Below are 13,507 nucleotides of genomic sequence, written 5' to 3' on the forward strand. Positions count from 1 at the left end.
GGCACAGAGAACAGCGATGGGACAGACACGATCACAAATAAATTCAAAATACCGGACAAAGGACAAGGGAGACTCAGGGCTTAAATACATGGAAACTAACTACGAGCAGGTGTAGACAATGATACAGGGGCGTGGCAATAAACAAGGGAATTACGAGACAAACGAGCGGGGCGGGATGAACAGATACGGAACACAGACACGAGGGGTTTGGAGTGACAGCTAACGGAGGGGGACACGGTCATATGTGACAGTACTCCCCCTCAAGGCGTGCCACTCCGGGGCACGCAAGGGTAGACAGGGCAGGGGACCACGGGACACAGGACAGACCGGAGGAACAGACCAGGACAAAACAGGACGAGGGACCTGGGGCATGGCAGGGACTGGAGACAGGGGAGCAGAGACTGGCCAGGAGCCGGGTAGGGACTGGGCAGGACAGGGGACACAATGAGACCCGACAGGGCCAGGGCGAAGAATAGGGGCAGGGCCAGACGAGACAGGACTGGGGACAGACACGGGAGCGGGGCCAGGGGACAGGGCGGAGGCAAACACAGAGGCAAAGACACCATGAACAACGGAGACAGGTACTGGCACAAGGTGGGTAACAACTTGGGGAACAGACATGGGGACAGGGACAGAGAGGACACCACGGGAAACCGACACGGGAACAGGAACACAGACCTTGACAGACACAACCACGGGGACAGGGACCAAAACAAAACCAGGGATGGGACCAGGGAGCAAGGGGAACACGGGCAACGGAACATAGGAGGCACAGGGCGGAGCAGGGGGAACACAAAGTCCATGCCCAACAGGGGGCAGCACAGTCTCAAGGGGAACAGGCAGGGTCCGCTGGCGGGCAGCGGGAACAGGCGGGGTCCGCTGGCGGGCAGCGGGAACAGGCGGGGTCCGCTGGCGGGCAGCGGGAACAGGCGGGGTCCGCTGGCGGAACAGGCGGAGTCCGCTGGCGGGCAGCGGGAACAGGCGGAGTCCGCTGGCGGGCAGCGGGAACAGGCGGGGTCCGCTGGCGGGCAGCGGGAACAGGCGGAGTCCGCTGGCGGGCAGCGGGAACAGCAGCCGGCGCGGGCGACCTCTCCAGGGTCGCGGGGACAGCAGCCGGCGCGGGCGACCTCTCCAGGGTCGCGGGGACAGCAGCCGGCGCGGGCGACCTCTCCAGGGTCGCGGGGACAGCAGCCGGCGTGGACTGCCTACGGGCAGCGGGAACGGGAACTGGCGTGGACTGCCGACGGGCAGCGGGAACGGGAACTGGCGTGGGTGACCTCCTCAGGATCGCGGGAACAGGCCGCAGAGGTGACATGATGTCCTCGGGGGGCGGAGTCACCGCACTGACGTCCTCGGGGGGCGGAGTCGCCGCACTGACGTCCTCGGGGGGCGGAGTCGCCGCACTGACGTCCTCGGGGGGCGGAGTCGCCGCACTGACGTCCTCGGGGGGCGTGTCTGCCGCTCTGACGTCATCCCGGGTACCAGCCGGCCACTCCTGGGTTGAGTGGCTAGTACGACCCCCCAAAAAATTCTTGGGGAGCCCTCGGGGGTTAGCTTCCGGGAGTAGCGGAGGGAGGTCCTCTTCCGGCAAGATGACGACCTCATGCGCTGTGGTGGCGGAGCTCTGTACTGTGGGCGTGGTCTTCCTCCTTCCCCGGTCCGGTCTGCGCCTGGAAGAACATACAGACACAACTGCTTCTCGGTGGCTTTCCTGGTGACTCCGCCTCGTCGGAGGTATCGGGAGCTCACAATGACTTTTGAAAGCCAACCGAGAGCCAAGCCAACGCTCGTCTGCACATTCATTCCGTCTGCCCGACTCTCGCGCTACAGGCTGGAGTCGGGCAGACACATAGCGCTTACCAGGGAGCTCGTCGCTAAAGCTAGACGTGGGAAGTGTCTTCGCTTTGTTCTTGCAGCGACGAGACTCCCCTGTACCCACAGCGCAAGGGGATTTCCTGTCTCTGGTTCGTTCGTACTGCAATACCGGAGAGTCGAACCGGATTAATCCAGCCAACATCTCATTACAGTGTTCGAACTCACCAGAGTCTCGCTCTCTCGCTGTGTCCTTGGTGGGTCCGGTATTATGTAACGTGGCTCGCGCCACGGAGCGAGAGGACGGACACAAGTGCTGAGAAGAGCGAGATTTATTCAGGGGAATACCGTAATCATCGTCGGATAGCCAGGCAGGGTCGATAACAGGAGGGCAGTCCGTAAAACATGCAAAGACAGGCATCACAACACAGGGAGCACGGGAAACAGGAGAAACACGAAACGGTCAGGCACAGAGAACAGCGATGGGACAGACACGATCACAAATAAATTCAAAATACCGGACAAAGGACAAGGGAGACTCAGGGCTTAAATACATGGAAACTAACTACGAGCAGGTGTAGACAATGATACAGGGGCGTGGCAATAAACAAGGGAATTACGAGACAAACGAGCGGGGCGGGATGAACAGATACGGAACACAGACACGAGGGGTTTGGAGTGACAGCTAACGGAGGGGGACACGGTCATATGTGACAAAAGGATTATATTCACGGTGTCAGGGCTTCTGCTGACCACATCTGCTGAATAAGCATGTAAATGCTTACATGGAAATTGAACCCTATGTGTGAACCTTTACTTTGAAACTCTGACTGATGTTACTGTTGTGTAAAACGTAAGTACTTCTAAAGTAAGTGAAAGTGTTGTGCGTGTTAATTTATCATTACTGCAACCTACACAAATGTTTATTTCTCTGTAAGCTTCATGTCCCACTTCTGAAATTAAAATGAGCCTTTCTTGGCATGTCTTTTCAGGACATGGAACTAAAGGTGTGTTTGAACTCCTGGCCGGCTGGAGGAGGACCAGAGAGAACTTGCCTTTCAAAGAGCGCGTGGCTGACGCATTTGCTGACGTGATGGTATGTTACACCATGACCAGCTGTCTCTACATCATCACCTTCGGCATGGGCGCCAGCCCTTTCACCAACATCGAGTCTGTGAAGGTGTTCTGCCAGAGCATGTGCGTGGCCATCCTGGTCAATTACTTCTACGTCTTCTCCTTCTATGGCTCCTGCTTGGTGTTTGCTGGCCAGCTGGAGCAGAACCGGTATCACAGCGTGTTTTGCTGTAAGATCCCCTCAGTAGAGTACCTCGAACGACAACCCACATGGTTCAAGACCATGATGAGTGATGGCCACGATGTCTCCACGCACCATGACAGTGGACCCTACCAGAATCACTTCATCCAGCACTTCCTGAGGGAGCACTACACAGAGTGGATTACCAACACATACGTCAAGCCCTTTGTGGTGATCCTCTACTTAATTTATGCTTCTTTTTCTTTCATGGGATGTTTACAAATCAGTGACGGCTACAATATAGTAAATCTGTTAGCCAGCAATTCACCCAGTGTATCATTTGCTCTTACTCAGCAGAAATTGTTCAGTAACTATAGCCCAGTTATAGGCTTTTACATCTATGAGCCCATTGAGTACTGGAACTCTACCGTGCAGGAGCACCTCAAGACTCTTGGTCAGGGCTTCAATAAGATTTCATGGATTGATAATTACTTTAATTATCTTAAGATAACAAATGTCAGTGCATCAACCAAAAGTGATTTCATAAACATTCTCAAGATGTCTTTTCTGAAGAGCCCGGAGTATCAGCACTTCACTGAGGACATAATCTTCTCAAAAAATAGAGATGAGTATGACATCATCGCATCCAGGATGTACTTGGTTGCCCGGACAACTGAGAAGACCAGGGAGGAGGTGGTCGAACTTCTGGAGAGACTCAGACCACTCTCACTCATAAACAGCATCAAGTTTATCGTCTTCAACCCCACCTTCGTATTCATGGATCGCTACAGTTCCTCAGTTGTCTCCCCAATCCTCACCTCAGGCTTCAGTGTCCTAACCATCCTCATCCTCACCTTCTTCCTTGTCATCAACCCCCTGGGGAACTTCTGGTTGATCTTAACCGTCACCTCTGTGGAGCTGGGCGTCCTCGGCTTGATGACGCTTTGGAATGTAGACATGGACAGCGTCTCTATTCTGTGCCTTATTTATACTCTCAATTTTGCCATGGATCACTGTGCCCCGCACCTTTACACGTTCACACTCGCCACTGAGCACACCCGGACACAGTGCATCAAGATCTCGCTCGAGGAGCACGGTGCGGCCATTTTGCAGAATGCCTCGTGTTTTGTGATTGGAATAATGCCCCTGCTTTTTGTGCCTTCGAACCTGACCTACACACTGTTCAAGTGCTCTCTCCTCACCACCGGCTGCACGGTGTTGCACTGTTTTGTCATCCTCCCGGTGTTTTTGACTTTCTTCCCTCCCTCCAAGAAGAGACACAAGAAGAAGAAACGAGCCAAGAGGAAAGAGCGTGAGCGGGAGCGAGAGCGGGAGCGGGAGCGTGAGGAGATCGAGTGCATCGAGGTCAGGGAGAACCCTGACCATGTGACCAGCGTCTGAGCTGTGGTTGGTGTGTTTATCGTATGGTAAAACCAGGAGAGCTTGTCCTATCCAGTAGGGGGCGATGTCATGTAGCACTTCACAGGTCCAAGGAGGGGTCCACGAGGACCATCCTCTCTCATGCAGAATGACCTTCAACAGCAGTCGACAGCCTTGCTGACTATAGAGTAGAACGCCTTCTTCATGTGCAGCGTTTATCCAGAGCAGTGTAGAACATCTGCAGATGTGTGTCTCTCATGATGGTTCACCTGACGAGCTACCAAAGCCATTTTGGGAAGAAGAAATAGAAAAATGCAGTGATCTAAGAAGCTTGTAGTGTAGTCTTTCTAAAGCTGCAGCATGAAGGGAGGTGGATATTTTATTTCATAGTAATTATTGATAAGCGGGATGGTGAAACATTCCCATGGATGTACTGACATTTAGTGAATGCAGTAGAACTAATACCAAGTCTTAAAAAGTCCCAAAACTGTTGCTTATACTGTGCTTCTAATTCATGCCTGTGTATGGATGTATATCCTAAACGTGGCCGCAAACCTTAGAAATTAAGAGCTGGAAAGATATATTCCAGATAACTAAAGATGTATTTTATAGGCAAAGTGTATAGATTTAAGATCCAGTGATTGTCTTGGTTATTAAATCAAAATGCCTAAATGCAAATGCACACAAGCATTTATAAATGTAGCATGTGATCTGATTTCACTGAAGAGCAGAGCAAAGCAGATGTTATACACTGTTCAGTCTGCACACATTTAATAGGAAGGTACAACTATTAAGCTGCATTTCAGTGGAACAAGACTTGTCCCTGCAATCTGTTATAAAAAGTCTAGTTTTTCATGAGATTAGCTGGAGGGCTAATACATGAAACACCAAGCATGTGCTAACACAACTGACAATTAGACCACTGTTGAATCATGGGTAACTTAACTGTGAGTGTCTAGGGCAATTTCTAAAGTAAATGTTCTAATCTTCTGTTGTTAGAAAAGCAACAGCATTGAAAATATTAAGTCTCCGAAGAATTAGGACTGCCACAAGGCACTGAAAGTGTCCTAGTTGTATAAAGGTTCTAAAATCAGATTTCAAGGCAAGCTAAATTATGTGGGTGGATTGAAAAGTAATCCAGACGATGATTGATGGCAGTGTGTGGATTTAAAGATACTTAACACTTATCCTAATGTTACTACCCATCATCAATGAACAATTATTTATTAGACCATTTAATTTCACTGTATTATTGTCTTAAGTTATTACTTTTACAAGAGAAACATATGGTCAGCTGTGTCTATGTTGAGTCAAAGGACACTATGTTATAACAGAAGCAGAGTGTTGACAGGCCTAATTTGTTGCATTTACAATGAGATACTCTTGGTAATTTCCTAATATATATATTACACTGTTCCTACTGTCTTATTTTTGAAGAACATTTGATCAATTTGGAATAGTAAAGTTTTACATTTCATGTAATGTTCAAAATAAAATTCAGAACAGAATACAAAACTGACATTTAAATCATTAATGGGCATTTGAGAGAGTAGGTAGTGTTTTATAATCCAGGTTATATAATATTAAAATATGGAAATAAGATTGGTAATTGGTAAACTATTAACTACATCCTGCTTTGAAATATTGGTGGAAATTCTTATTCAACATATATGCTAATATGTTATATGTTAAATTTGTCAAGTAGTTTTGACGGAAGTGGGGGCAGAATTTGTTTGTGAAAAATGTGCATGTGTGACTGGAGAGGATGATGCTAGTGTTGGTGTGTTAATGTTCATTTGGCCTTGCTGGTCCAGGCTGGGCACTGGACGTGTTGTAGTCATTCCAAAGGCAGCTGGCCCTTTTGCACGGGGGGGCCATATTGATCGGAGTTTACAAGAAAGCCAGTAATCTGGACCAAGAATGAATTAATTAAATAATTTGGACCAAGAATGAATTCATTAAGTAATTTGGACCAAAACGTTGCTATGAGGTTGAATATGCAGAAGTCGCAGAATGTCAGATTATGGAAAATGTATCTGTCTCTTACTGAATTTGATCACCTATCACTTACTAAAAAGTTAGCCTAACAGTTCTGGAAGATGTACAGGTTTCTCAGTGGTGTCATAGTAAGTCATGGTAAAGGTATCTTCCTGTTGTGTCTGTTCTGAAGTTGGCATAATGCCATGATGTGGTGTTTAGATATTTAGTGGGACAAAAGTCCCATGGACAGAAGGTGTGGAGAACCTCATGTAGATGTCTACCATGTCCATCCAACCACGTTTTGGAGATAACACAAGATACAACTAATTCACAACCTGGCAAGCAAACGGAGACCTCACAACTAGTACTCAGACATCCATCACTGGACCGTAACTGAGTTGGTGTTTTTAACATCCACCACTGATGGCATCACTGTATTTTGTGAGCCATGTAATGTCTGTGTAAGAAGAGGGCATGACTATTAAATAGGCTATGTGAAGAAAAGAAATACATGCTAAAATCATATACTTCCCAAAATGACTGTCTACGCATGTAATGTATGTATGCATGTCTTAAGTTAGTGTGCGTTTGTATTTGTTTTTACATTTTGAAACTGTTGGAACAGTATGCTCTATGTTTTTTTTATGCATAATTGATATCATCTTGTCAGTAACTTGAATATCTGTGTTTTCTGTTGTGCTACCAACCAGAAAAAATATATAAATTGTAAAATAATTGTATAGGATTTTATAGTTTTTTAAAGAAATGAAAAATGAAAGATTTTTTAAAATCTGAAATTCTTATTATGAAAAGGCAATAAAGGATAAAAATAAAGAAACGCTTGAGTAGGTCAGTAATAAATTATGGAATGTCAACTGCAAAGTCAATGGATCAGTTCTTTCCATACAGAACATGTAAAGTGTCTATATATTGGCAATGTCTGGTATTTCAAGCACTTGGCTTAAATTCAGCGATTCACATGAAACTGTCATACTGTTCAAAATATCATACTGTTCACACTGTCGTACTGTACATTACTGACTCGTTTGTCCTCAAAAAACAAATACATTTCATGCCTAAACAACTAAAGGAAATAAATACATAAAATAAAATAAACTATCATAGGTTCTAGATAATTTACAAGAGAGAAATAGAAAGAAATGATAAGTAATACACAGTAAATATGTTGAGTCAAAGAATACATTAAAAATCAAATGCTAATATTAACAGCTCAAATATGATGGCTAATAATATGGCACCAAGTTTTTAGAATTTAGCTTCATTGTGTTTTTAGAAGAGGGTTTCCTAGCATGTGTGCTGAATGTGAGCTGCATATAGTGTGCACAATGTATATGGTTAAGCCAGGTTTCAGAAGTCTGGTCCAGAATCCCTAAGATCTGTTTCTCTAGGATCTGTTTCTCTAGGATCTGTTTCCTTGGGATCTGTTTCTCTAAGGTGTGTTTCTCTAGGGTCTGTTTCTCTGGGATCTGTTTCTCTAAGATCTGTTTCTCTAGGATCTGTTTCTCTAGTCATGTTTCTCTAGGATCTGTTTCTCTAGGATCTGTTTCTCTAGGGTCTGTTCCTCTACGATCTGTTTCTCTAAGATCTGTTTCTCTAGTCATGTTTCTCTAGGATCTCTTTCTCTAGGGTCTGTTTCTCTAGTGTCTGTTTCTCTAGGATCTGTTTGTCTAGGATCTGTTTGTCTAGGGTCTCTTTCTCTAGGGTCTGTTTCTCTAGGATCTGTTTCTCTAGGATCTGTTTGTCTACGGTGTGCTCTTGAGCCTGCAGAGTGCTCCCTAAATGTAAAGACTCCTGCATTCACAATATGTACAGTATACAGATGAAAAAGAATCAATACAAAAGGCCTTGTGTGTTCATATTATTGGAGAACAACTACAAAGATGTTTCTGTTCAGTTCTGTAGTCAAATGGTCAGGAGTTGAATGTCAGTCATAAAATGGTCAACTCTTATGATTCCAGATTGCAGCATCTTTAGAACTAAAGCATTCACATTAAAGCATGAAACATGCTTGGTACATTCTTATTCTTATTCTTCTTATTATTGTCAAATACTCAAAACATCAAAACTGCCACTGTCAAATCTGTGTAAAACAGAGAAATGAGAAATGCACATTTCAGGAGACAGATTAGGAGACAGACTTAGACTTTTACCTGTACATAAAAATCATCTTTAAAATGGTGAAGACTGTTCCTCTGTAGCCAAAAATAATGCAATTCTTTTGGTTTTAAACTGACATTAACATGACTCATATAACATATATAACGTGGTTATATACAATTGTTACATTGTACAATACAAGTGCAGAAATTGTATTTAAAATAATTACTGTTCAGTGACTGTAGTGATACAGATGGTAAATTGTGTTAATTTAGTCATAATTTTAGAGTCAATCCAGCATACATCCACATTAAGGTCTGTTTTACTTCAGCTCTCTGTACTCTGTTAATGGTTTGGTAAGCCTTGCTTAGTCATCACTGGTGCTTTAGGCCTGCAAGACATGCAAGACAAAAATTTTGAGTTCTCAGTTTTTTAGTTAAATTGTGTGCTTTCATGTCTTAACAAAGATTACTGATCTGTGTCGTTCCACGTTTCTTTGTGAAACATGCAGGTCAATGTACAGGCGCATCCTACAGTAAGGGTTTGAACCGTAGACGTGCCATGTGCCGTCTATGACCAGTGATCCACGCAAAAACATGCACAGTTCATTGCTACTGGGAAGAAACCATGTCAAGATGCATTTCAACTTTTACTAATAAACATGAAGAAATGTGTTGGGGAAATGTGAAAAATGACATTATGAATATTGCAAATGCAATTGTTTTTCTTTCAGCTAAGTGTGTTTCCAAGAGTTGTGCTTGAATGTGTTCTGTCTTAGCGCTCCATCAAGATCATTTTAGTGCAATACATTATTTTCATTGTGACATCAGAATGGAATCAGGAAACAAGCCAGAGAGATTCAGAGAGATTGGTATGAATTTGTATAAATCTGTGCAAATAGAACACACACCACATTTTTCCATTACCAGCTTACTCATACTGCAGAACAGTAATGTCATATAGTAATTTACTGTTATTGATTTCTTTTTAATGTATATCAAGAGAGGGGGAGTATTACATGCATTTTTGAAGGGGAAAGCACAGAAACTAACTGTGTGTCATAACTGGGTATTTTATTTTATTCCATTTAAATTTCCAAACATGAAAACTATTTACCATCTGGCACATCACAGATTTTAATTCAGCACTCCCTTGTGAAAAATCTCCACTTAAATTTCAGATTAGAAGATTCCAATTAGAAAAAGTAATAAAATCACTGTCTTCATAATCTTTGTATATTTGTTATGCTGGTGTGTGTGTGTGTGTGTGTGTGTGTGTGTGTTTTACTGTGATACCAAAAATTATATCCCTATACCACAGAAATAACTGATATTACATGCATATGACATGTAAAAATTGACATTTCCCATAATGACTATAATGATCCATAATTACCGGTAAGAAGTGTATGTTTACTGTGCTTGCTCATAAGGGCATCGTCAGCTGCAGTGAATCATTAAAAGTTCCTTTTATGAATAACTTAATTATTTCCTGTTCAAGGAACACTTATAAAAGTATTCTATTTAAGTGCAATTATAATAAATTCAAACAATGTCTTTCTGTGGTGTAATACTTTTAATATAATACTACATTTAAGATGTAGGCTTCAGTGTATGGATAATGAACCCTAGTTGATGATACGTAAATGAAGGACATCACTTTAGATCACTGGATTTATGAAGAATACATAAGACAGGTAAAAACACCTTTATAAATAAACAGTGATGTGTATTTCTCGGTCATGCAGTATTGTGAATCTAAATCAGCAACAACAACATGCATAAATCACCATTTACCTGTGATAAATCACCATTTACCTGTGATAAATCACCATTTACCTGTGATAAATTATCTACAATATGTAGTTCTTTTAAATTATTTCTTAAGATAATATGTTGCTTACGTTTTCATGGAATAATGTATTGCACACAGAACTTGCAAGATAAATGTATTATTTATTCCTGAAAATGATTCTATGTAACACATTCAAAAGAAATTATGTCCCAGGTTAATGTTTCTTTAGAAGTCACAGGTATTGCAGTATCCTCACAACAATCACAAGGTTCTTTGACCTCCAAAGTGTGGGGACTGGTAGTTAGGCTGGATCTGGAACACCTTGACTATCATGACTAGGTATTCGCAGGATTTGGCAGTATGACTGAAAGCTTAGAGATGTTTATTTGAATGAAATTGTTCGATTAGTTCAGTGGTTATTACATTTGTCACGTCTTCATGTAAAGTTGTAGCCTTCACACAGTGACAGGTGCGGAGACAGAGGAGTGCAGTCTCACGAAAGAAGCCAATCATTGGAGGATAAAACTAGGGTATTATGGTGAGCCTAACTGTGACCGTGTAACATACCTATCTACATACATAATTATTTTATTTATTTACTTAATGTCTAAATGAGATTCAATCAATATTTAATCTTGTCAAAGATTTAGTTCAGCAAACCTGATTATATATGTTTGCAGCCTGTTTCAGAGGGGCAGACTCTGTTTCTCAGGGTCAGTGTGGATTGTTTGATAACCCCGCGTGTGTACTTTTGTGGATTATATTTAGGCAGTGCCCTGTGAGCTACACACCTCCGTCTTGCCTGCCACTGACCACTGTGCTCACCACTGCAGGTTAATCCAATCAGCCGCCTCAATTGGGTTACGTAAGTGATCTGCAGGCTGTATTTTACAGCTCTTCCTCCAGCAGCCTTAGGGCTGTGTTTGGAGGCCGAGACGCAGAAAACAAATCCAAGAAGCAGTTGATGAGCTTCTTAGTCGCTAAGAAAGAAAGAAAAATTTAACTGGTTGTACAGCATATTGTATTTGTTTTTTTTCAAGGTACCATAAAAACATAGCAACATTGTGACTAAGTTAAAAACTTCAGAGTGAAGGTATTACTCTGATAATCAGCATGTAACAGAGAACAGAATGGAAATGTTGCTGTACCTGTGATTATTAGAAATGCTAATAAAGACACTCACCAGTGCATGTGTCTTCTACAGCACTGCATTTGACAGGCAGGTGATCAGATCCCGAGAATCCATCCTAGCAGACAGAGCTTTGCGGAGCATCCGCACGTTTCTGGGACAAATAACACACATAGCCAGCAGCCAAAATAGGCAAAAATAGAGCATAGAGACCATAGTGATTTGATTATGTAATGCAATGTGTAAATCTGAGTTTATTAGAAGTATGCATTTGGATGAGGTGAATATTTTCATTGTTAGCTATTTTTTACCTGCTATATTGGAGTTATAAATATTATGATGTACATTTTCTTTTTATAAGACTGGTTTAATTTTCATTAAAAGCCTTTGTTTAACAAATTCTCAGTCTAAAAGTCTGTTATTTTATATAAATATTATTTTTATGTTTGCGTTGGTTAGTTATATGTGTAGACATGTAAATGTGTGTAAGTGTAAGGTACAGGGCATGTACCTAGCAACCAGAGAGTTGGTATTCTTAATGTTCTTAGTATTGAAGACAGGGTGGACAGTTGGGGGCAGTACTTTGGTAAAATATGTGAACTGACATACACACACCAAATGCAATGCTATTTATCACAATACACACAGACACACTAAAGTTCCATTAACACAGTAAAAGTTTACAGCAGTGTCATTACATACTACAGCTTTAGGTGACTGTGGCCTGGGTTTTGGACCTTAGCTGGGAAGTTTAGATTTGTCATTGTGTTTTCACCCTGCCATTATGTTGCTACAAAACGAGATGCAAAATCATATTCCAGCCCTGTGAGTGGTCTCAACAGACACACACACACACCCACACACACATTCACCCATCCACACCCACCGCCCCCAAACACACACACACATCCACTCACACCCACACACCCAAACTGGCAAGGCGGCAGTAGAACAGAACTGGCCTTGCCTGGGGCGCTGCAGGATGATGCCGTGATGATGCTGAATGACAGGCTCACTCTTCACTGCCAGATTAGTCAGGCGACTTAGTCATAAGTCTCCCCCTGGGTGTTATTGTTGTTTCTACTGTGTATGCACTCCCAGACAAGCAAATGAAGGCAGAGATCAGTGGGTGGAGGTGCAGGGATGGTGTTGAACGCTCGTGCTGAGACAGATGAAGGTGCAGCAGTACTTGGGGTTGATCGTCTTCCTGCATCTCATAGATACTAGGCTGCTGCTCCTGTGATTGCCAGCTTTGCCTAAGGGGAAAACACTTACCCACTCATTCAAAGGGATCACAGATCAACATTATACCTCGCAGGAAGTACAGGACCTTTATTTATAATATTATGTTAAGTTTAAGGTAAAAAAAAAAAGGAAAATATGATTCACAAAAATATAAGCCAGAAACAAAATAACAATAAAGGTTAAGATCTTTTAGCTTAATAACAATGTATTTTTGTCCCTCATAAAATCCACCTCACTGCCTCACTATATCATTTAAATACTGTGAAATGTCATGAAATCATCATGGGACAAAATGGAGTGAAATATACGGCAAAATGAAATGCATAAAGGGATTGCGTTAAAGGGAAGGCTCTGCTCTGACTGGAGTCCCTGTCAGCTCGTCACGACGGTCCACTGGGCCCCAGCAGCCGTGCGTCCTGGACTGCGGCAGCATGGTCTGCCTCTCAACGTCTTATCGGTTCTTTGTGTGTGTGCCACGTCCATGAGCCAATGCTGGCCGTGTTCTCAGCAAAGCAAATATTCACAGAAGACCAGGATTTTCCCAGCTGCTGTAGTTACTTCCTCTTCTGCGTCCTCACCATGACCTGCCTCTCAGTTTCATGAAAAATGAAAAATGCATCTTAGGGTACCCTGAAATGTAATGAGAACTATTATCGGCCCATTTATTTGTTGAGGTGCACGGTAAAACACCAGTAAAACTATCAGTGTTAAATGACCCCCATCATTGGTGCATAAGTAGAAGTGCTCTATTTCAGACTACACAGGATCCTGCAAATGTCCTGCTTAGGATAAAC

At 43.0% G+C, this 13,507-nt stretch overlaps 1 protein-coding gene across 1 annotated transcript in view; it reads left to right on the plus strand.

Annotated features, from left to right (window-relative positions):
• The window catches only part of ptchd4 (patched domain containing 4), a 29,570-nt gene extending 20,845 nt beyond the window's left edge, over window positions 1-8,725 (plus strand). The window contains exon 3 of the mRNA XM_077017438.1: window positions 2,805-8,725. Within this exon, the coding sequence (XP_076873553.1) occupies window positions 2,805-4,468 (1,664 nt within the window). The 3' untranslated portion in view covers window positions 4,469-8,725. The remainder of the gene's footprint in view (window positions 1-2,804) is intronic.
• Window positions 8,726-13,507: the final 4,782 nt, after the last annotated feature.

The sequence above is a fragment of the Brachyhypopomus gauderio genome, chromosome 9 (assembly GCF_052324685.1).
Source record: "Brachyhypopomus gauderio isolate BG-103 chromosome 9, BGAUD_0.2, whole genome shotgun sequence".
NCBI lineage: Eukaryota > Metazoa > Chordata > Actinopteri > Gymnotiformes > Hypopomidae > Brachyhypopomus > Brachyhypopomus gauderio.